General features: G+C 42.6%; 4 protein-coding genes and 1 long non-coding RNA gene across 7 annotated transcripts; 3 read left to right on the top strand and 2 right to left on the bottom strand.

Moving 5' to 3' along the window:
• Positions 1 to 239: 239 nt before the first annotated feature.
• Positions 240 to 1,966, bottom strand: LOC115582338 (ribonuclease P/MRP protein subunit POP5-like). The gene is made up of 5 exons (XM_030418278.1): positions 1,884 to 1,966; positions 1,660 to 1,802; positions 824 to 973; positions 656 to 739; positions 240 to 370 (listed from the first exon to the last, which is right to left on the bottom strand). The coding sequence occupies exons 1-5, from the start codon at positions 1,901 to 1,903 to the stop codon at positions 264 to 266; spliced, it is 504 nt and encodes a 167-aa protein (XP_030274138.1). The 5' UTR covers positions 1,904 to 1,966; the 3' UTR covers positions 240 to 263.
• A 295-nt stretch (positions 1,967 to 2,261) lies between these two features.
• LOC115582337 (protein unc-119 homolog B-like) lies at positions 2,262 to 9,059 on the top strand. The gene is made up of 5 exons (XM_030418277.1): positions 2,262 to 2,643; positions 4,584 to 4,697; positions 6,151 to 6,259; positions 6,359 to 6,531; positions 6,633 to 9,059. The coding sequence occupies exons 1-5, from the start codon at positions 2,415 to 2,417 to the stop codon at positions 6,743 to 6,745; spliced, it is 738 nt and encodes a 245-aa protein (XP_030274137.1). The 5' UTR covers positions 2,262 to 2,414; the 3' UTR covers positions 6,746 to 9,059.
• An 825-nt stretch (positions 9,060 to 9,884) lies between these two features.
• On the top strand, positions 9,885 to 12,414 carry LOC115581933 (protein CUSTOS-like). 2 transcript variants are annotated; one of them, XM_030417530.1, is made up of 6 exons: positions 9,885 to 10,067; positions 10,402 to 10,432; positions 11,224 to 11,322; positions 11,406 to 11,491; positions 11,578 to 11,665; positions 11,807 to 12,414. In XM_030417530.1, exons 1-6 carry the CDS (start codon positions 9,950 to 9,952, stop codon positions 12,153 to 12,155), a joined length of 771 nt encoding a protein of 256 aa, XP_030273390.1. In that variant the 5' UTR covers positions 9,885 to 9,949; the 3' UTR covers positions 12,156 to 12,414. The 2 variants fall into 2 exon arrangements, with proteins under 2 accessions (XP_030273390.1, XP_030273391.1); XM_030417531.1 differs by having other exon boundaries at positions 9,888 to 10,067; positions 11,406 to 11,480; positions 11,576 to 11,665.
• LOC115581930 (hepatocyte nuclear factor 1-alpha-like) lies at positions 11,524 to 18,319 on the bottom strand. 2 transcript variants are annotated; one of them, XM_030417526.1, is made up of 10 exons: positions 17,832 to 18,319; positions 16,784 to 16,983; positions 15,367 to 15,547; positions 15,069 to 15,265; positions 13,981 to 14,123; positions 13,754 to 13,895; positions 13,488 to 13,673; positions 13,247 to 13,359; positions 13,079 to 13,163; positions 12,219 to 12,739 (listed from the first exon to the last, which is right to left on the bottom strand). In XM_030417526.1, the coding sequence occupies exons 1-10, from the start codon at positions 18,131 to 18,133 to the stop codon at positions 12,609 to 12,611; spliced, it is 1,680 nt and encodes a 559-aa protein (XP_030273386.1). In that variant the 5' UTR covers positions 18,134 to 18,319; the 3' UTR covers positions 12,219 to 12,608. The 2 variants fall into 2 exon arrangements, with proteins under 2 accessions (XP_030273387.1, XP_030273386.1); XM_030417527.1 differs by lacking the exons at positions 12,219 to 12,739; positions 13,079 to 13,163; positions 13,247 to 13,359 and adding an exon at positions 11,524 to 11,534 and having other exon boundaries at positions 13,494 to 13,673; positions 15,367 to 15,571; positions 17,832 to 18,146.
• LOC115581934 (uncharacterized) lies at positions 15,445 to 18,313 on the top strand. The gene is made up of 2 exons (XR_003984081.1): positions 15,445 to 15,560; positions 16,648 to 18,313. It is a non-coding gene; the product is annotated as an uncharacterized LOC115581934 (long non-coding RNA).
• Positions 18,320 to 22,966: the final 4,647 nt, after the last annotated feature.

The raw sequence follows: 22,966 nt of genomic DNA, 5'->3' as shown, positions 1-22,966 counted from the left end.
GTGCTTTAATTTGTAAACAAAATACAAATGAGAAACAATGCACAAGTATAAATACAAAATAAATGTATTCAAACATAAAAAACTCTGTCTTCTAAATTAGACCATGTCAACACTTAAATAAGATTTGGTTATTCAGAAGCAATTCCACACAGTAGGGTATGTGTTTCTTTATATGCTTCATATCTTCTTTTCTCTAAGTCCCTCAAAAAATAAAAAATAAAAATAAATCAGAGCCACTCGACAAATGAAATCTACATCGTGAGTCACTCTTCTTCATCCTCTTCACTCTCGAATTCATCTTCAAATGCTTCCCTTCTTCCTCCTGTTAGGGAACAGTTCAGAATGGCTTCGCAAACCTGATTTTCTTCTTCTGCGAATCAGAAAAACAGAAAAAAATGTCAAGTTTATTTTTGTTTGTCCATCTTCTATTCAGGTTTTTAATACGGACTACGATGTTAAAAAAAAAATTCAATAGGATTAGAGGTGAAATGTTTCAATACATGGTGTAAGATTCATTTTCAACACTGGGAAACATTTAAAGTTATTATCAGGATCTTATTATTGAAGACTTAACATATACTTAACTTAATAAAAGGATCACTTTCGACTGTAATTGTAGAGTTCAGTATGAATCACATTAGATTAGATCTCTTACCTTTTGTTTTACACGTGGGGAGCATTCGATGAAGCTGCTGTTTGTTGTAACGAATCAGAAACTTCTGACATGTTCTAATTGTTCCTGGAGAAAACGAATACCTTTCATTAGTGTTCAACTGATATTTAAGATGATTCATTATGAAATGTGTTTTTTTGAATTTCCCACCTCCTACATGCAAACAGTTGAAAAAACAGGGGATTTTCTGCCCACGAGTCTCAATACTGGTGATGAACGGCAAAGCAGACCAGAGGAGTCTGTAACAACTTTTGGGGAAGCGCAGGAACACTATTCCAGTGTGAGCGTTCAAATATTTCACTGAAAAGAAACAAACAACAGAGTCAACACTTCACCATGCTGAAACTACCAGAACAGTGTCATCATTAAGGTTTAAGCCTGGAGGAATCTTTATTATCCTCATGATAGAGGACAAAATGTAAAGTCAGGTGAGGCGTTGTCGTCCACAGAACAGTTCTGGAGCTTCACAGTAAAACAGAGTTGCAGCATTCTGCTAAACAACTGAAGCAGCTGGAGACAAAAAAACATCAGACGTGTCCAAACAGCTCGTGATCACAGTCTGCAAAAGCCCCGAGATCACAAACTCCCCAAACACATCAGAGACTGTACAGAACTCAACACTTTCAAAACACTCACCAAAACTCACCTTTTTAAAATCTCTTTTAATGTATAACTTGTTTCTTTACTTTATATTTACGTGTGTTGTTTTTATATTTCAGTTTTAACCTTTAAAGTGTCTTTGTGTACTTAAAAGCACTATATAAATAACATGTATTATTATCATTATTATATTTTGTAAACAAAAATTGTACTTTAATTCTGTTACATGTCTGTGACAAACACATTACTTTCCATGCTGCCTCAGAGCCAATGCAACACAAATTTATAGTAACTTTTAAGTTTTTTTCTGATTATTTGTTCTACTTTTTATCTGAATGCAGTGCTTGTATTTGTAACCTGAGTAAAGTATCTAAATACTTCCTCACCGTTGAACCTGATGCTGCACAGAGCGGCTCCATAGTCTCCGTGTGTTCGGGCCACCGCCGCCTTCACTGCCGCTGACACAGCTCGGTCATCCAGCAGCAGCAGGCTGCTCCTGTCCGACACGTTCAGCTCGCACAGTAAATACCTTCAGGAGGAACAGGAGCCGTCAGAAAACAACGGTGAACACACACATGTGTGCATGTGTTCCATGAGGGCACATTTTTACCTCGACTTCACCCGCACCATCGCTGCTCCGCTCTTCTTCCGTGGGAACTTCCGGCAACAAACCTGCCCGCCGGGCAGAGAGAGCACTAGCGCCCCCGGTGGACGACACCAGGGACAAAGGGTGTACTCGACATTGGACACGGGGCAGCAGGAATTCGTAGCTGTCTGTTCGTCAGCACATCCAGACTGTTTGTTTGAGACAGAAACAAACACACCGACTGTTCATATATTTCCGCGAAACGGACTCGATGTTATGTGACAGTTTTTAGATTTTAAAATGGCGCATGGGAATAGTATTCTCGCAACACATTAAATGTAACGGTCGACGAAGAAACGGGAGGACCTGCGCATCAAACCAAACGCACCCCCTCGGTAACTATGACAATCGGCACCGCTCTCAGCCAATCACAATCGGACTTTTCCGTCCCCAATAAACGTTTGACGCCATCTTGAAATGACACCCGCAGTTTGTTGAGTCGACCACTAATTAAAAAGCAGCTCAGCTCTTTTCATAACCGCCGCCGCGTCCGGTATGAACGGTTCCCGGAACAAAGCGGCAGTCAGTAAGGCTCAGAAAGACGCGGACGCCGGCTCAGAGACCAACCACAGGGACCGAAAGAGTGGCGGAGGAATGCTGAAGAAGCTGAAGTCGAGGCGCAGTCAGCCGGAGAAGTGGCCTGTGGTCACGGAGGATGAACTCCGGGCTCTGGGCAAAGATATCTCCCCGGACCACGTCCTGGGTCTGCGGGCTGTCACCGAGGGTACGTTATGTGGAGTTAACGGAATTAAAGTCGGTACGATCGCACCCGCTCAACGGACATCATGTACCCAATGCTAATTGTGGCTAAGTTTTCAGATCGGTTCACCAATAAGTTCATTAAACGAGCTTTACTTTTTTTAAAAATACTGATTAACGGTGTTGTGTGAGTCAAACACGCAACGTTAACTGACTACGTTTTAATCTGTTTTAATATGAGGCATCTCAAGTCTATTGTTAACCGTAGAAGGATGTACACAGGGACGTAGCGGAGAATTTGAGCTAACGTTCCCCAGTTAGAATATAGTTCAGGGCCCCCTGTTTGTAAAGCTGCGTTAAAGAAGTGTTCTGTGGGCTGATGATTAATTAATGAAGACATTAATATTTTGAAACTGGTGCCACATGACCAGAGAAAATAGAGATGAATGACTTTATTCATGTCAGGGTTGTCTGACACATGTCCCGCCTCCTTCCCCCAGAAGAAACAATCATCTGCCTCAGAGAAAGATATCAGCCAATAACATTCACTGCGTTCAAATGACGTCAGACAAAGTGGGACTATTGTGTTAATTGTACTTAATTGAATTTCTCAAAAGTTGGACTAACACAGCCAGAGGATGAGGTTGGAAGTCGAGTTAGACGATGACAAAGGTCTCAACATGGTGCGAGTTAAAGCAAGAATACACATTTTTGGACTGATGAGGAGACTCAGTTAATGTTGTTTCAGCTGAAGATATTAAACATTTTGAATTACATTGATGGAAGGAAACTGTGGAGATGCAACATTTTCAAAATACCAAAGCTCGTGGTGGAGTTGGACAAACTTCATTCAGTATATTGATTCCCTCCTGGTTGTTGTATACTGGGACGATGGCAGTAGTCCAATTAAAGTCCAATTAAGCTGTAACAGGAAGTTGATGTAGTGAAACTGTGCGCGGTGCGTTGCCAAGATGGCCACCAAGTGCCAAGACTTTCTTTAAAGGACTTTGGTGATGTCCTGCGAGCTGGGCTGTGCTCTGTTTAGGCATGAGTCCATTTTGAACAGGATTTAGGAGCTACTTCTTGAATTTAATTTCAGACACATATAAAACTGTTAATAGGACACCTTGAACGACAAACGATCCATGGTGGTTTTATATTTGTTCAACTTCCCTAAAGCCGAGAAAAGCTATTTAAAAAAGAGTGACATGGAGAGACTTCAAATCACAGCTGTTCAGTTAGAAGTTACAGAAGTTGAGCTGAACAAACAGAAACATTTAAAAAGGCGAGACGAGGGGGATCATCATGGGTCAGCCGGGCACGCTTTGGCCCAGCTCTGGAGAAGGTCCATCCCAGCATGGTAAAACTAATGAAGTAAAGATATAGTTTGACTCGACGCAGCTGAAAGTGCGACCAACCGCTTTCACATGACACATAATCACTTGATTCATTGTTAATGTCAGAGTTTTTGCTAAGTGCTGCTAACAGGAATCCGATCTGTTATTTCTTGGTCTCTTTTCTTTGGTTCCCTTAAATTATCATCGCCTTCCACCCTGAACCCTGTGAGTCAGACCCCAGGCTCCGTCATCTGACACCCGGTCCAACACTGTAGCAGCTAATGCTTAATGCCTCCCATTGTTTTTGGCTGTTTCCCGGACCAGACAACAATGGCATGACTTCCCTCCTCTAACTCTGCTGAATAGCTGCGAGCTGCAGCATTAATCACCACTGCTGCAAGGTGCAGGAGCCAGAAAACAGATACTGAAACTCCTGGTTGTTCATCAGGTTCTGTCCCAGTTCTTTAAGTGAGGGTGACAAAGTGTGTTGTAACCAGACACAAAATGAATCCTTTAAGTTCGTGGTGAATCTCACAAAATATCCCAGACTGTCGTGCACAGGAGCTCCTTTTCACTTCATGTTTGTGATTGTCTAAACATGAACTCTCTGTGTTCTAACTCATTCCAGATTATCTTTGTAAACCTGAGGACAATATCTACAACATTGATTTTACACGCTTCAAAATCAGAGACCTGGAGACGGGAACTGTGCTGTTTGAGATCGCCAAACCTCCCAACGGTGGTAAGTGACGTACAAACTCCACTAAACTTGATATTCCTTAAGTGTAGGACAGATTCCAATAAACTGCATTTGTAAGTTTTCGTTTTTCTCCAGAGAATCCATTTAATTCAACTTCAAGTGAGTGATTGTCAGTTTACACATTCATGCAGTCAGTTGCTTGATGACTGTCGTTCTGTCTGTTGTCACAGGAGCGCTAACACTTTATAAGTTGACGCGTACACAGACACAGTTACGCTCCATGCTGATGGAAAGTCACGTGAAGTTTCGTAGTCCACCAAACATTTCTGGAGCTTCACAGCAAAACAGTGTTGCAGCATTCTGCTAAATAACTGAAGTGGCTGGAGACATTGAACACAGCCAGTTATTTATTATCATTTTAAAAAGGGATATAAGTTTCAGTTAAATAACAGATGATTTGCCTTTTAATTATGAAGAAAGCGCAAAATGGTGTGAAACACAAGAGAAGCTGCTCTTCTAGCTTCTCTGTGATGATGTCTGACGTGTCCTGGACCGAGAGGCTCTGAGTGAGGAGAACACTAACTGGACCTCCTGACTCCCAGTCAGCACTGATGAAGTTACAGGTAGATGTGAAGTTAACTTTCACTTGTCAGAGCTAACATTAGCCTGTCTGCCCTGGCAAGCTTGACTTGAAGCTGATCCTCGAGTTAGCGGTACTGGACTAACTCTTTAAATCCCTCGCCCTCAATTAAAAACGAATCCGTTAGTAGACACTATTTCTGTGTCTCAGTTCAGGGTCTGCATCCTTCAGAGGAGCATTTGAAAGCCAATTACATCACAACGCTACGTGAAGGCTGTCCCAGTCTGAAGGCTCCTCCAGATGCTCCTTCTTTTCCCTGTTTTTGGAGGACGCACCGCTACGATCCTCCGTGACCTCACATATCCCAAGATTCTTTGCGTGCCCAAAAAAGAAGAAAGAAAGAGAGAAAATGGCGACATCACCTGGCGTAGATCGTCACTTTCGCAGAAATCGTGACATAAGGGTAAAACATCTGGTGACGCAACCAGGAAATGCTCCAAAGGCTAGACCGTCACATTTAACAACGGCTGACGAGGTTAACAAGGTCTCTCTGAAGGACTCGCCTTCAAAGAGCACAAAGGCCGAGTCCTTCAGAGGATGCAGACCCTGAACTGAGACACAGCAGGTGTCGGTATGGAAATGAACCTAAAGATCATCATATGTAACCGTTGATATCCCAGTTTTAAATCAAGTCTCCAGCTGCTTCAGTTGTTGAGCAGAATCCTGCAACTCTGCTTTACTGTGAAGCTTCAGAAATGCTTTGTGGACTACGACACTTCATCTGACTTTATATCATCATGAAGGAGGAGACTGTGGGAGCAATGACATGTAACAGATGATAATAAAAAGATGTATGCCGGTGCATTATCGTTTACATTTTAAATGCCAGTAGACTAAACGTGCGTCCTTCATCAGGTCCTGTGGAGGGTGTGGAGGACGGTGGAGACGTCGACACCAGTGCAGGACGATTTGTGCGATATCAGTTCACACCAGCCTTCCTAAAACTGTGTACAGTCGGTGCAACGTAAGTAAATGGATCATAACTCTCTGATTAAACATGCATGAGCATAATAATCAGACTCTTATGTTCAGTCTCTTTCTCTGCTCCGTCTCTGAACCTCAGTGTGGAGTTCACGGTGGGCGACCGGCCCATTAACAGCTTCCGGATGATCGAGAGGCATTACTTCCAGGGACGCCTCCTCAAGAACTTCGACTTTGACTTCGGTTTCTGCATCCCAAACAGCCGCAACACCTGTGAACACATTTATGAGTTCCCACAGCTTCCAGACGACCTCAGTGAGTTCTGATCTCATCAAGACTCTCTAACGTTGATGCACATTTCACACAATAATCCACACGTTGGTCCTCACTGCTTTCCTTTTCTTCTCCTCTTCCAGTTCGCCAAATGGTGGCGCACCCTTACGAGACCAGATCAGACAGTTTCTACTTTGTGGACAACAAACTCATCATGCACAACAAGGCAGACTATGCCTACAATGGAGGTCTGTAAAGGCTGAAGGGAAGAATGTGTGCAATACTTCCCAGGGGATTGATTTCCTGGATTACAACCATCCAGAAGCTTCTTCTTGGGGGACAGAAATATTCTCTCCATTCCTACGAACGTTACAACATTCTTCAGCATCAACGGACCACGTCTGCCTTCTTATGAAATCCTGGATCCATTCATCAGGACCTCGTACAGCTCAGAGGAATGCTCTTAAATATTTCTGTTAAATCTGACTGAAACCTTTTTGTTCTGTCTTTGGGTTTGTTGTACGAGCTTCATGTTACTGCCTTAAGTTTCCTGCCGTCTCTGCTGGAAAGGGACACTATGAGTCACGGAGCCTGTGTTAGACTGTGTTAGTTATAACTTCATTTACTAAAGTATGTATAGTTAAGGAAGTATGAAGTATGTTATCAGTGTGTTTTCTTTGCAGCTGACAGTTGTGTTTGGTGTGTGGAGACGCAGCGAGCAGTCGTGTAGATGTTTTGCAGTATTGTTGTTAGTCGTAGACGATCATGTAGCGTGAGCTGACTTTGAGTTTTGTTCTTCCTTAATATCTGTTATCAGTTGTGAGTCGTCGAGGATGTTTGTGTCAGATACTTAAGCGTCATCTCGACTTTAAAGGAGCAGTTCACCCAAAAAAGAAGATTTTGTCATTTTGTTCTCAAGTTTTAGTCCATAAAACATTTCCGTAGCTTTTGTGTGAACTGTTCCTTAAATGTTGACCAATCTAGTCTCTAGTCTTATAATTCAAGAACAGCGTGAACTTTTCATGATGCCATGTCGTGTTCATCCTGATAATATCCGTTACGTTTTAGCTCTCGATAGGAAATCGACTGTTTGTTCTATCAAACTCTGGGATTCATGAAACAGACGAGACAGCAGCAGAATCAGACTCTCAGTGTGCCGTCTGTGTCCCCAACAGTTCGTCTAATCACAGTTATTTAATCCTTTGTGGCCTTCCTGGTTTATTTGATGCAGCACTGTGAATCCCATTCTTTAGGAGTGTCCTTTTTAGATGTTTGTGTTTGGGTTCAAGCCCGTAACGTTCGACTGTTCGGAGTATTTTGACCAGAAAAGATCTTTTCCAACTAGAACCAGAAAATGGCAGGTTTTCCTCGACCTGAAGTGGATGTTTGATATTCTACACGTCGGTTGTATAACCGTCACGCTCAGAACTGGTGGGCTGGTTCGCTAGAAAGCTCCGACTTTGAAGAACCAGAGCTCATTTGGTGGAGAAGAGCTTGATTGTGTCTCTCTGATGAAACACCACAGAAACACAAAACGACAGCAGCGATCCATCTTGTTGGTTTATGCTCTTATAACAATGAAGGAGAAACAAAAGTTGACCTGTTTTTAAAGTGCTCGTTGACGATATTGATAATTTATGTAATTCTACTTTAGTTAAAGGAACAGTTCACCCCAAAATAAAAAAGCCAGTCATCATCTCCTCCCTCACGCTGATGTAAAGTCAGGTGAAGTTTCACAGTCCACAAAACAAAGACCCGGCTGGATGTTCATCTGTTTTGTTTACACTTTATCAGATTGGTGTTGATTTGATCACAAGAGACAGAAGTAATGTTGACTTGTACACAGGAGAGGTTGTAACGATGAAGAGTTGCACTGATCCCTGTTGTGACGTCATTTCCAGTCTGTGTGTCCACTCTGATCCAACTATATTGTTTTGTTTTGATTTTCACATTTGAATGTAAATCAGCAGCGACCAGAAAGTCAGAACGCTTTTAAACCTTCACATGACTTCATCATTTAAATTATGAAATGGGAACCGGAACAGTTTGGAAGTTTTTAAATTCCCTGATGATCTGGGCTTCCTCTCACTGGATCCAACGTGCCTTAAATCCAAGTTTTCATTGTTTTGTCCTTTTCCGTGTCAGACAAACACTCACATCAGGCTCGTTGTCACATTTCTCATCTTGCATTTCTGCCTTGTGTGGAACAGCGTGTGTTGAGTCGTTTCACAAACTGTTTACTCTGAATAATTTGTTATTTTACAGTTTTAATAACCTCAGCAGACGTGATATCAGGCTCACACTTCACTCCGTCACCCGACACAGTCGATGTGTCTCCGACTGTAAATTATTATCACTTTAAAATCTGATGATTTAAATGCCTTGAAAAGTGGGAACACTATCGCACATCTGCACAAAAAGACGACCCGACCGACCCTGAAATGTTCTGATCCGCGCTGTGACCTGTGACCTGCTGTCTGACTCTTGTTTTCGTATCGGCTGATTTTTTACAAATGATGCCTTCATGTTGTATCGGATTAATTGTAAATAAAAGTGTCTGCAAACAGTCACGGTGCAAACTGAGTGCTCATTTTAAATAGATGATGTTTCAGTTCTTGGTTCTGTCTAAACTGGAGCTGCAACGATTAATTGATCAGTTTTTCATCATCAGCTATTTTGCTAAGCAATTGATTCGTTTGAGTCATTTTTTTTTTAGGGGAAAAAAAAGGCAGAATTGTCTGATTTCAATTCGTATGGCAGATAAATTACTTTTAATCCCATAATTATGACCTTTTATCCCAAATTATGACTTTTATTTCACATTTCATACTTTTTCCTCATTATTTTGATAATAATTATAACTGTTATTTCATAATTTTGACATTTTATCCCAAAAATAGTAATAATTAGTAGTAATTATGTTTTTTTCTAATTTCAATTTGTCATGTCACAATTATGACCTTTTCATAATTTGACCTTTTGTGTCATATTTATTATTTTATATCTCTGTGGTGAATTTTAATCCCATAAACAGGACTTTTATCTTACATGTTTGACTTTTTTTTATCCCAAATTAGGACTTTTCATATCATAGTCATTTATTAACTTTATTTTGTTTATTTTTATGGTTGTTTATGTTTTATGTTAACTGTGCCCTGTGCAGCACTTTGCAAACTTTGTTTTAAAAAAGTGCTATATAAATAAAAACTTGCTTACTTACTATTCATGACTCAAAATGTCATTTTTATGTCATAAATTTTCCTCATATTTATTTATTACTTTTCATCCACATCTATTAGTTTAACTGATTTAAATGTGCGTCTGTATAAACCTGACAGCCAGAGTGCACTGCTGACAGCTTGTTTGTGTCTGCTCACTTCTTCTCGACCAGCAAACTAACTACATTACCCAGAATCCCCGGCTGACAACAGAGCCCAGCAGCGGCACATGTGGATCCATCATGGCGGCCTCCGTCAGAAAGATGGTCGGTGTGTGTGAAGACTCCAGCAGCAGTGACGACGAGGCGCTGCGGAGGTGTCAGGAGGCGGTGTGGGACACACGGAGGGACACAAACACAGGTGAGACATTTTCCTGCTGAATTAATAAAGACAGAAGAAGAAGACGTAACTGTACGGACTGATACAGTCCACAACACCAGCCCATTCAGAACTCCACCTGGAATATGTCTAATTTAAAGGCAGAGGAGGTTTAAAAGTTGACTGCAGATGTGTGAACGTCAGAAACACTCATTCCGACATCTCTGCTGTCATTAATGCACTCCAGAGTTCTTTACTCAGCTTTAACCTCCTGCAGCCTGCAGGATTTAACTTCCGGCACCATAAACTGAACTCATTCACTCACACAGGGGTTTGTTTTACCTGCTGATGACACGCTGCTGTCTTTGTGTTGTAGGTGGAGACGCCAGTGTGCAGCAGTCGAAACGGTAAGCATGCACCGAGTGTGACGCATGCACCGAGCGTGACACATGTAGAAGTAACGACTACATGTAAAAGTTTAACATAAAGTTAAACGTGTGAATGTTTGAAGGATGTCACAGGTAGTTGCCTGAATTGCTGCAACAATTAGTTGATCAAAACAAAGCTAGCTGCCAACTGGTTTGATATATCAAATTACTTGCCAGTCTCACCTGGTAATTCACCTGGTAACTCACCTGGTAACTCACCTGGTGACTCACCTGTCCTCAGCAGCAGCTCAGGTTTATTATAATGTCAAATATATCAAAGAAGGGAACAATATGTGGAAATCTGCTGATTGATCAATATTGGATTTTTGTCACTTCTCAGTATCTGTTTATCTGCATCGGCCTCAAAAATCTAATTTCAGTTTCGCACAGATTTTTTTTCTGTCATTTTTCAGTTTATTTGACATTTTCTAGATGATTATTAACTGATAATAATAGTTTTGAGATAAGTTTACAGCCTGCACACATCAGGATGAGAGAGATTTGGGTGTAGAGAGCAAAGATGAAAAGCTTATATTCTTATTATCTTCTCCGGCTTTGTATTATGTATTTAATGGTTTTAATTTCAGTGTTACAATAAAAACTAAAATAAAGCTTTGCTCTGATATATATGGTGCATCGCTAATAATTAATACATTAAATAAATAGTTAGTTACAGTTCGTTGGTGCTGCAGTGAAAACAGCTGCTGTTGTTGCTTGAGTTAAACGTCAGAAGTGAATTTTATGTTGATTTCCGTCTCGCTGTGTTACAGTTTGGTCGTCGCCAAACATGAACACGACGGCAATGAGCTGCAGGTCACCGAGGGGTTCAGAACACACGTCGCTAAAAAGTTAGGAACCCTGCTGGACAGGTGAGTCGCTGCAGCTCGGAGAGGCTGTCTGTGTTTTAATGCTACAATCAGTTTCACACCTGAACAACATCTTTCACTGTCAGCTGCATTTCAGAGACGCGGACTGAAACTTCATCATGTGTGGAATCAGCAAACCGGGATGATAATAATGATGATGATGATGATGAAGGTGAAGTTTCTTCTTATTCCTGATTCTTAGATTCTGCTGTCTCCTCTGTAAATGTTCCTCGGTCACATTTTTGTTTTCTTTCTCAGGATTTCGTCTGTTTTCTACGTCCGTCCCGGGACAGACGGCCGAGGAGCCTCCAGCTGCTGTGAGGCGTCGGCCTGCTCCAAGCTCAAGGTTCACATTCTCTTTTGTGTTTTATTCATCTTAAATAAATCTTTAAAGGAGCATCTGAAACCAAAAATACGGTTTTAACTCTCCAGGTAAGAGGAGATGATGTATTCTCAACTTTTAATTTGGCTTCTGTGTTGGTCACAGTGACAGCGACAGTGAGATGGAAACCAGGCTGAAGGAGGCAGCGGTGTCCGTCAAAGATCTCTTACCCTCGTTCTCCTCCACTCCCGCGGAAGAGCCTCCCTGTTCTGAAACACCAAAGAAGAAGAAGAAGAAGAAGAAGAAAGAGGCCGAGGTGGAGGAAGAGGACGAGGAGAGCTGTGTTGTGAAGAAGAAGAAAAAGAGGAAACAGACTGGAGGAGAGAGTGACTCTGCAGCTTCTCCTCTCCAACAGAACGGCAGCTCGGAGCCGGAACCGGTCAAAGTGAAACAGAAGAAGAAGAAGAAGAAGAAGCGAGAGGGAAACGGCGAGGAGCAAAAAGCTCTGGACTGAATCATGTTTTCTAATGTTGGTCTGAATCCAGTCTGTCACGAGTGAGAAACGAGAGAATGAGGATTTATTTTCCAAAACATTTGTATATTGTATGTGAGGAAGCCACAGTTAAATCTTTTCATATTGTTGCTCATTAAGAAACATTCAGAGGCTGTGACAGAAACAAAAACAAATTGCAGGTAACATGCGGTTTAAAAGTTCCAAGTTAATGTACAATTTCTGAATGTTACGTTTTAATAAAAATACGTTTCAGTGTTGATTTTCAGTTGATTGTTGTATCAAAAGTGAATCTTCTCTAACGTGGATTCTTGTTCGTGTTCCAGCCGTTCAGAGTCTTTGAAGCGTCTCAGCTGATTCGTCCTCTGACTGCAGGTGTATCACCAGCTTCACTCCACAGGTAGCCGGCAGCCGGCGGCCCACCTGAGTCCGGCCGGGCGCGATGACAGAACTCTGTTACTGTGCGGTCGACACCATCTGTGTCGGGATGTAGGAGCTGATGTCTGCAGGTGAAGCTGACAGCAGGTGAGACTGATGGCTGTCCGTCGTCTGAGGAGCAGGATACAGATCCAGGCTCTCTGAGGAGGCTGGACACGAAAACACAACAACTCAAGAACTTTTGTAAGGACGGGTTCTGGTTTTATGATGTGACAGATGTTATCAGCTGTTAACAAACATGAAAACATCTACATGAAGATCTCAGAGACCCAGAACACAAACCAGCTCCGTCCCTGGTGGAGGATGTGTGATAGAATACAATTAATGAATGTAAGTTTCATTATAATATATCAGTGTTTCAAATTGATGTAACTGGATTCAGCCAGGTGATCTGTTCCACCTGGTGGTCTCTGAGAAGCAGCTGAGAGTATTAAAGTGTTCTGTCAGGATCTAGTTATCAGGATGTAATTGGTCCTCCGGCTGCGTACCTGGTACAGGTGTGTGTGGCTGCAGCTGTAGAGAGTCTTCTTGTAAAGGTGAGTCTGTCTCTTCCTCAGGATCTGCTGTTAGAATCTGCACAAAACAGAAATGAGCGATCACCTGAGTATCTCATCCTTCACCTGTTAACAGAGTCGCTCCACGTCAGAGCTCGTTACCTGCCGGACAGCGGCGAGGCTCGTCAGCGTCCCGAGGCTGCTGCCGTCGGCGATGACCATGGCCTGAGACAGCAGACTGGACGAGTGGTACTGAGGTGAGTCTGACTTGTACACTGTGAAGAGGAACAGGTGAGTGAACATGTTAAAGGGACAGTTCACCTCAAAATGAAAAAAACTAAAATCTAGATGGATCAATAACACGACAGGTGAGAGGAAACAGAAGTGGTTTCTGTGGACGTACTGTGACAGGGCAGCTGTGCCATGGTGGTCATGAAGGGACTGGCGCCCATGTGGCTCAGCTGCTGAGCTAATGGCTGCTGTGACGAGGCGTGTAGCTGCTGCTGGAAGGAGATTGGCTGCAGTGTGGTGAACCCGCCCCCCACGCTGTTGATGACAGGCACAGTCTGAGGCTGTGTGGAGGTCAAACCTGGAAAACAAACAACATTGTTCTGTGATTTTTCTGTTTATTCTCACATAACGCAGGAAGGAAACGGAGAGCCGGATTACCGATGAGGAGCGAGGACTCCCCCAGGCTCATGACGCCGGGCAGCGAGGCCATGATGAGGCTCTGTGAGGAGGCGGGGGAGGCGGACAGGCTGTGCAGCGAGGTCAGAGTGCTTACTGGGGGCAGTGGGCCGCCGCTGGACACCTGAGAGCAGACGACAGCATGATCAGGACGGCGTGCAGGTAGTCTACCATACACACTGGGGAGGGATTGTGACACGACCTCTCACCTGTTTGAGGTTCTGAGTCTCGAGGAGTGTGTGACTGGGCTCCAGGTGGATCGGACTGACCACAAGACGACCCACTCTCTCTCCTCCACCTCCTCTGACTGAGCTCACTGCGTCACACAGGATCTGATGGCTGTATTTCACACCTGGAAACAACAACAAGGAGTTAAAGTGAACTCCTGAGTGAGCACTTGTGATCAGACGTCACCTCCCCGCCTGCACGCAAAGAAACAAAACACACTGACATGATGTTTTTTACACAAAGACAGAAAGAAGTTTATGTAGAACATTTGCTGAATTTACAAGAAGGTCCAAATAATGCAGAATGAGTCAGAGACAGAGTTTCACAGAGTTTATAAAGTGTCTCCAACTCAACAACTCACTAAATTGAGTGTTTTTTAAAGGGAGTCTGGTGACTTTCTCCACGGGGACAAAGAAGTAGCCTATATTGTTACTGTTTAGTGTCTTTGTAACATGTGACATGTTTAGATCAATAACATGTTTCTTCTTTCATAAACGGAGTGTAAATGGTGAAATCAGTGTAAACAGTGTGTTCAAACAGCTGATCAATGTTGGCAGGTAAGACTTTAGCACTTTAGACACAGAAGCAGACAGGCTGGTACAGACATGCTGCCACAAACTGACACTTTTTACAAGGAGACAAACAACTTCAGCTGAAAGATTTAATGCTGAATTTACATCAAGGACACAATGAGTTACAATCTGTTGTAGATAGAGTTGTATAATCTTTATAAAGTGTTAGGCTACTCAACAACTCCTAAAATTGGCTGATTTGTTAAGGGAGTCTGGTGAGGTTGTGATCAAAGTTGGCCTCATGTATTATATTTAATGCTGAATTTACAACAAGGACACAATGAGTTAGAATTTATCATAAATAAGTTTCACAAAGTTTGTTCAGTTCCTCCTCCTGAAACAACTCTTAAAATTACTACATTTGTTAATGGAGTCTGGTGGTTCTAGTTCGATGATTAGTTCTATTACAGATATTTGTTTTTATCCCAAAATTAAGCAACCAATAATAATATTTAGATGTAGGAGTCTATGTCTGCCGGGTGAATGGCGGTTGTTACCGTGCTCAGGACTTGGTGGGAGGGTGGGGTGAGAGGATGACTGGGTGGTGTAAGGCGTGTCGAGAGCCAGTTTGTGTCGGAAGGCCTCCTCTTTGCGGCGGTTGGCGAACCAGTTGTACACCCGGACCTCGGTGACCAGGTTGGAGCCGAGGCCGGCGAGCTGAGAGGGAGACACCCCCCTCTGGATACACTCCGCCCTGACGGAGGAAGAGCATGATGATAAATGAATGAATGAATGAATGAATGGAGGGAGGAGGAGATAATGGCTGGATGTTCCTTTAATATAATCCAATCTCACCTGTTACACTCCTCCACTAACCCCTCCCTCTCCTCCTTGCTGGGGTTCTTCTGTCGGTCGTAGGCGTGGAAGAGGATCTGAAGAGACGCTGGACCCCATTTGAACCTGTTCCTCCGTCCCTTCTTGGTTTCCTCCCCCGGCTCCTCCCCTGACGACAGGCCGTGTTTGGCGTTGGTGAACTCTGAAAGAGAAAGGTAATAGTTCCCTTTTTTTAAACCTCTCTGTCAGACTCCCTCTAAGAGCTGCTCAGACCTGGTGTCAACATCCGTCCTGAGGGGTGAACGACCCCGACATGCATCCGATCATGTAGAGAACATTCAGAGCGACGTGTACGCAACATGTGTCCTCCAGCTGTGGCCGACTCAACTGATGACAACTACAACTAGTGACCACAGCATCACCAAACTCCCTTAACAAATGTAGTGATTTTAAGAGTTGTGTCATGAGGAGAAATTGAACAAACTGTGTGAAACTTGTCTCCATGTAAAAAGTGTCAGTTTGTTTCTGTGAAACACGAAGAAGAAGAAGCCACAACAACTACAACTATTAATCATAATATCAACAGACCCCCTTAACAAATCGCCCGATTTTAAGAATTACTGAGTGAGGAGACACTTAACAAACTTTGTGAAACTTATCTATGATAAATTCCAACTCATTGTGTCCTTGTTGTAAATTCAGCATTAAATATAAAACATGAGGCCAACTTTCATCACAACCTCACCAGACTCCCTTAACAAATCAGCTAATTTTAAGAGTTTTTGAGTAGCGTAACACTTTATAAAGATTATGCAACTCTATCTACAACAGATTCTAACTCATTGTGTCCTTGTTGTAAATTCAGCATTAAATCTTTCAGCTGAAGTTGTTTGTCTCCTTGTAAAAAGTGTCAGTTTGTGGCAGCATGTCTGTACCAGCCTGTCTGCTTCTGTGTCTAAAGTGCTAAAGTCTTACCTGCCAACATTGATCAGCTGTTTGAACACACTGTTTACACTGATTTCACCATTTACACTCCATTTATGAAAGAAGAAACATGTTATTGATCTAAACATGTCACATGTTACAAAGACACTAAAAAGTAACAATATAGGCTACTTCTTTGTCCCCGTGGAGAAAGTCCCCAGACTCCCTTTAAAAAACACTGAATTTAGTGAGTTGTTGAGTTGGAGACACTTTATAAACTCTGTGAAACTCTGTCTCTGTCTCATTCAGCATTATTTGGGCCTTCTTGTTAATTCAGCAAATGTTCTACATGAACTTCTCTCTGTCTGTTTATTCCAGTGACATATGTGTTTATTTGCATACGGAGCAGGAAGTGAGATCTGATCACAGGTGGTCTCTCAGGACAGATGTTGACACCAGGTCTGAATCTCCAGATGTTTGATGCTCGTCTGAAGCAGCTGCTGGTTGTACTCACGTTGGCTGATCTCGCACTGCTTCTTGACGTACCAAGTGTACAGAGACGCTCTCTTCTGGTTCTTCATGGGCGTGCCTTTGTTGAGGTGCTGTGAGAGGTGTGACTGGTTGAGTCCGGTGGACTCCACCACCTCTCTCTGAGGGAGGTTGTGCTGCTGCATGTAGCTTTTCACCATTTTTGCGACGTGCCAGGGGTCGCCTCTGTTAGACAGACACATCATGTTTGTGTGTGTTAACCTCCCTTATATTCTGGTGTAATTCTGTGTGTTTCACTCTCTCAGTTAAACGTCTTTTAATAAGTGTGTTAACAGGCTCAGTTTGCCATAACAGGAGACATATAGTGTGGCCTGTCAGAGGGAAGTAGAGAGGCTTATTGACAGAGCGAGATAAGAGAGAGCACAGTGGGGCAAAGTCCAGCACTCAGATCAGTGGAGGGGAAAACGTGTTAAAGGTTTTAAGAAGCCTTTTTTTAACAGTTTCTGTCAGTTCAGGAGCAGAAAAATACACAGAATTAAAAAAAATACAACAAATTAAACGATTCAGACGTTGTTTATACAAGAAAATGTTGTAAAATATGTTTTTAAACAGCTGCTAATAAAGCATTTTAATACCTCTTAAAAATACTCAACAGTGTCTGATAACATGTACAGCATTTTCCAAATATCAGTAAAAAAGCTGATTGTCGCCTGGAGAAACGTCCCTCACACGGTGTGTACACAGAGCCTCACATGACCAGCCCTGCTCCATTAATCTTCACCTATGCATGCAGCTTATTTATTAAGAAATGGCCGGAGAGTATAATGATGGGGTCGGGTAATTAGTAACTAGCAAAGGAGGAACCCGCTTTAAATTCGCCTCAAAAGCCGGATTGCAGAGAGAGAGAGAGAGACGGAGAGGCAGGAGGAGGAGGCAGACATTTAACTGAGCTTTAAGAGAAAAATGTCATCAGGTTAACTTATATTTGAACTCTCAGGTGTTTGGTTGAGATCTCCTGGAGGTAACAGATGATTTTATAATTCAGCCTGAGAAAGAAGAGAGGAGCGACTCACTGCAGGAGCTGATCCACCTCAGCCTTCAGCTTGGCCGCCTCCTGTGGGGGAAGCTTCTCCAGCTCTCGGTATATCGGCGGTGGGAAATCCATCTCTCCCTCCTCGGAGCTCTCTCCGTCCCCCCTCTCTGTTCTCTCGGCGCCGGCGCTCGCTCTGTCCCGCTCCAGCTCCCCGATGGCCTGGACCAGGACGTCCCGGGACAGTCCGGACCCCAGCAGGGCCCAGACCAGCTGCTCCTGGAGGGCGGTCAGACGGCTCGGCCTCGCCATGACTCTGTCTCTCTCTTCTATCCTCTCCTCCATTATTCTGACGCCTCACCTCGCTGCCGCCTCGCAAACAAACACGGCTCCTGTGTGCACTTCCAGGCTCACAGACGAGCAGCGGCGGGCCTCATCGTGTCTGAAGTCCTTCTTATACTTTCATTTTTCCTGTGTAGAGTTTCCTCCCGATGTGTCCTGAGCCGCCTGGTTTTAGCTCTCCACCTGCTGTTTTCCTTTCAAAGGTCAATTTTCTTTTTTTTTTTTTTTTGTTAACCTTCCTCCTGTTCACCCCCTCCTCCTTCATGCTCCCTGTGAACTTTGTCCCCTCTCCCTCAATCCCCAACACCGACCAAAGTACAATTTAAAAACAATAAATAACAATGAGGGGATGTTACGGCTGAGCTCAGAGCTGCAGACGCTGCAGACAAAGAAGAAGACGAGCAAAGAAAACATGACAGAAAAGCAGAGTGGTGGATTTACACATGTAGATATTTCTGATTTCACAGTGAGACAGAGCTCAGGACGAGTCCAGAGATCCTCTCACTCATTTGTTTGAATTAACTGTAGTAGAAACTTTAAAGTTAATGCATGATGGTAAAAAATGTCAAACTAAAGGCCATAAAGACGACATTAGATTAACAGAACATGCAACATGCTTCATGTGTCCAACACGCCACTAGAGAGTGCTGCTGTGTCACATCTGAACGTCCTGACATCAGGATGAAGCCCTGAACCGGACTGACTCCAGAACCCGGTAACACCTGATAGTAACATGTGTCTAACATGTTGATCACTGAGACAAACAGACTCCATGTTTCTGCACAAAGACAGAAAGAAGTTCATGTAGAACATTTGCTGAATGAACAACAAGGTCCAAATAATGCAGAATGAGTCAGAGACAGAGTTTCACAGAGTTTATAAAGTGTCTCCAACTCAACAACTCACTAAACTGACACATTTGTTAAGGGAGTCTGGGGACTTTCTCCACGGGGACAAAGAAGTAGCCTATATTGTTACTGTTTAGTGTCTTTGTAACATGTGACATGTTTAGATCAATAACATGTTTCTTCTTTCATAAATGGAGTGTAAATGGTGAAATCAGTGTAAACAGTGTGTTCAAACAGCTGATCAATGTTGGCAGGTAAGACTTTAGCACTTTAGACACAGAAGCAGACAGGCTGGTACAGACATGCTGCCACAAACTGACACTTTTTACAAGGAGACAAACAACTTCAGCTGAAAGATTTAATGCTGAACTTACAACAAGGACACAATGAGTTACAATCTGTTGTAGATAGAGTTGCATAATCTTTATAGTGTTACGCTACTCAAAAACTCTTAAAATTAGCTGATTTGTTAAGGGAGTCTGGTGAGGTTGTGATGAAAGTTGGCCTCATGTATTATATTTAATGCTGAATTTACAACAAGGACACAGTGAGTTAGAATTTATCATAGATAAGTTTCACAAAGTTTGTTAAGTGTCTCCCCACTCAATAATTCTTAAAATTGGGCGATTTGTTAAGGGGGTCTGGTGATGTTATGATTAATAGTTGTAGTTGTTGTGGCTTCTTCTTCGTGTTTCACAGAAACAAACTGACACTTTTTACAAGGAGACAAACAACTTCAGCTTCTGATTTAATGCTGAATTTACAACAAGGACACAATGATTCAGAATTTGTTGTAGCTGTTTGACAAAGTTTGTTCAGTTTCTCCTCATGAAACAACACTCAAAATTACTACATTTGTTAAGGGAGTCTGGTGATACTGTGTCTTCTTCTTCTTCTAACTTTGTATTTGAACATTTTTCTCTTGAAGCACTTTGTTATCTCGCCATGAATAAACTTGCATATCAACATAGTGTCATCATTTTGATTATTAAACCATGTTTATCTCTGTTGTATTTTTCTTTGTGCTCGTCTCCTCAGGAACATCTTTTCTTTATTCATGACTGACTCTGTGTCCAGGATCAGGATGTTTAATGTCACATCATGCAGACACGGTGAACACTTTGTGCCACTGATGTTGTTTAAAGACTTTATTATTTAAGTTTAAATCATCCTGTGTGCACATTTGCATCTGATTTCTTGAATTCCCAAACTTTCAGACGTCTTTGTCTCGGATGCTCTCTCTTGTTTGAGACTCCTGGAACGATCGCTCGGGAAGGAAAGAGGACAAACTGAATGGGGGGAAACCCTCTCGGAGTTAATGCACTCCTTTATCTTTTCCTCTCTCTTTCAGTGTGAAACGCTCACTTTCTCCGCCTGGATCACCTTATACCATTCTCAGGTTCAGCCTATCAGCACCTTTTTGTGCGGAGCTCTTGTTACCTCACCCCACCCTTGGGAAGATGGCATTATACTGTATTTGGAAGGGTAACAGAGCTCCCTCTATCTCCCTGAGACATGCCACTGACCTGTAATTAAGTCCCATTGTACTATAGAGAAGAACTCCCCGGCAGAGCAGACAGAGGGCAGTGTGTGTGTATGTGTGTGTGTGTGTGTGTGTGTGTGTGTGTGTGTGTGTGTGTGTGTGTGTGTCCAGCAGCTCAGATACTGCTGTGACTAATGCTGCACCACACAGGCCGGTTTATCAAAACCCAGCACATGCAGCACACACTGCAGCCCTCATTCTCCCTCTGCACAAGACTCAAAGCTATTTTGATTGGTAATGAGATACAAGCCACACGGTCCATCTCTCATTAGTGAGCCATTGCTGTCTGTGTCCCCCCGTCCGCCTCCCCCCCGTCCCTGCCATTCAACCCCATTGATCATGCATGCAGAAATTTAACACACCCCTTAATTCCTGTCCAAATAGCCTGTCCCACTTCCAGAGCTTCATCTGCTTCATCTGCAGCGGAGGGAGTCGGCCTGTGTGCAGACCGACGAGACGTCCGTGTTTCCTTTCAGTCTGCTCACTAACTTGGATTATAAAAACATGAATGTTGTGCTAATTTGTTTTCAGAAGACAGAGTTTAATATTAAAACTCAAGGCGTTTTTCTTCGTCGTGGCCACAAGCAGAGATATTAAAAAAGGCTTGATTTTCATTTTTTGAATAAGATCGAATAAAATCACTAGAAAGCATGAAACGAAACTTTTACTACTCAGTCAAAGATACCTGCCACGCAAATAACTTCAAGATCCATTCACTGATCCCTGAGAAGTCAGCAGAGATGTTAGATAACATCGTCTCTCAACCAACTAACCAACCAATCAATCAATCGACCAACCAACTGATCAATCAACAAACAAACCAACTGAGAACGTATTCCACCAACTGACCGACCGACTGACAGACCGATCAACCAACCAACCAAACGATCAATCAACAAACTGATCAACAATCAAACGAGCAATCGTGCAACAAATCAATCCCCCAATCAACCAACTAACTAACTGATCAACGCTGGTTGAAAGGACCCAGAATCAATGTGATCTGAGGACGTTTCTGCAGAAGAAAAGTTCAACCTGAACGTTTTTTTGTGGCAACTTCACGTTTGTCAAGGTTGAATCTCATATTTCTCTCTCATCAGAACACTGTGTTGATGTTCTGGTTCGGTTCAGGCACAGAAACCACCGGGTCAGAAAACATCTGGTTCATCTCCTTCTATGGGGCTTTAAAAACTTTTATTCCTTTTATTCATATTTATCTTTATGGAAATGTTTGTTTTTTGTTTTAACTTCTCTGTAGTTTCTGTTTGTGATTCTGTTATTCTGTCTTCTGGAGTTTCCTGCGTTTGCTTTGTAAACTCAGTTTTAAAGGTGCCGAATTACTAAAGTTCTGATGATGACTCACCTGGATCTCAGTCCAGGCACCTTGCATCACCTGATTGGTCGTTCTGTGTGTGTTTGAAGTGTTTTGCACTTTTAAAAACGTCCATAATCTCTTTCTCGTCAAACTTTGCTCCAAACTCTGAGCCTCGATCGGGTCGGGCAGCGTCCATTTTGTCCACTGGGCACCCGGCAGTAAGTCAAAGCCGTCATTGTCTCTGAGTGGCTCAGGCTGTTGATTGGACTTCACATTGGTTAGCAGCCGGGTCACATGTTGAGTCAGTGTTGAGAAGATTAGCCGGAGCTGGCTTTGGTACTAATTAAATACTTAAACCCCAGAAATGAATGAGCACACAAACCTCCTGTTAGATCACACAGAATAAGCTGGTTTGCAGTTTGGACGTTGCAGCAAGTTAGAGAATGAACACATTATTATTCTTTATGAATCATTGGAGAAAAATTCTGCACGACAACAATGTGACAAACCACAAGTGTTTTATATTTAAGCCCGTCTGACATTTAAGCCTGTTGGTGCATTAAAGGAGCAGTATGAGAAACTCTGGCTGCAGTTTGATCTGGATCATTATTATCAACTCTGTGAGGAAAACTCAACATCTGAAACCTGCAAGACTTCCTGTTGTTACTATATTTGTTTCTGCTGTTTCATATTTCTTTAACCAAGTCTAATTAATAGCACAGGATTTTATTGTTTCACGACCATAAACGCAGTTTTCAGGCTGATGTTTGAACATTTCAAGTCCTTAAAATGTAAAAAAGACTTTAAACAAATCAGTTCATGAAACTGAGTTCTGCCTGTTGAGCTTTTCACTGAACAAGAAGAGAAACTGCATAAAGGTAGTCAAAATCAGGCAGAAGGGAACAGGAAGTCAGGAGCTTCTGCCTTCAAAATAAAGGTTAAATGTTTGCCACCTCATGCAAATGGATTTAAATGACTTTTGTTTTGAATTAGATTTGTGTAACAGTGAATATGTTCAGAAGATGATTAGCACCGCTGTGAAAAATGTATTTGTGTTCCAACCTTTTCTCAGAAATCTTAGTTTTGTCTAAACATTTCCCGAAAAACGTCAACATCTAACCAAGCTGAGT

The sequence above is a fragment of the Sparus aurata genome, chromosome 5 (assembly GCF_900880675.1).
Source record: "Sparus aurata chromosome 5, fSpaAur1.1, whole genome shotgun sequence".
Lineage (NCBI taxonomy): Eukaryota > Metazoa > Chordata > Actinopteri > Spariformes > Sparidae > Sparus > Sparus aurata.
This window is presented reverse-complemented; position numbering and strand designations above follow the sequence as displayed.

Excerpts from the sequence above, each read along its gene's own strand:
- LOC115581933 (XM_030417530.1), top strand. The coding sequence starts at position 9,950 with ATGGCGGCCTCCGTCAGAAAGATGGTCGGTGTGTGTGAAGACTCCAGC. Across the intron at positions 10,068-10,401 it reads ACGGAGGGACACAAACACAG|GTGGAGACGCCAGTGTGCAG; the intron begins GTGAGACATTTT and ends TTTGTGTTGTAG. Across the intron at positions 11,323-11,405 it reads TTAGGAACCCTGCTGGACAG|CTGCATTTCAGAGACGCGGA; the intron begins GTGAGTCGCTGC and ends TTTCACTGTCAG.
- LOC115581930 (XM_030417526.1), bottom strand. The coding sequence starts at position 18,133 with ATGGAGGAGAGGATAGAAGAGAGAGACAGAGTCATGGCGAGGCCGAGC. Across the intron at positions 16,984-17,831 it reads GAGGTGGATCAGCTCCTGCA|AGGCGACCCCTGGCACGTCG; the intron begins GTGAGTCGCTCC and ends TCTGTCTAACAG. Across the intron at positions 14,124-15,068 it reads CCCACCAAGTCCTGAGCACG|GTGTGAAATACAGCCATCAG; the intron begins GTAACAACCGCC and ends TGTTGTTTCCAG.
- LOC115582338 (XM_030418278.1), bottom strand. The coding sequence starts at position 1,903 with ATGGTGCGGGTGAAGTCGAG. Across the intron at positions 740-823 it reads CAACTGTTTGCATGTAGGAG|GAACAATTAGAACATGTCAG; the intron begins GTGGGAAATTCA and ends CGTTTTCTCCAG. Across the intron at positions 371-655 it reads CCCCACGTGTAAAACAAAAG|AAGAAGAAAATCAGGTTTGC; the intron begins GTAAGAGATCTA and ends TCTGATTCGCAG.
- LOC115582337 (XM_030418277.1), top strand. The coding sequence starts at position 2,415 with ATGAACGGTTCCCGGAACAAAGCGGCAGTCAGTAAGGCTCAGAAAGAC. Across the intron at positions 6,260-6,358 it reads CTGTGTACAGTCGGTGCAAC|TGTGGAGTTCACGGTGGGCG; the intron begins GTAAGTAAATGG and ends TCTGAACCTCAG. Across the intron at positions 6,532-6,632 it reads ACAGCTTCCAGACGACCTCA|TTCGCCAAATGGTGGCGCAC; the intron begins GTGAGTTCTGAT and ends CTCCTCTTCCAG.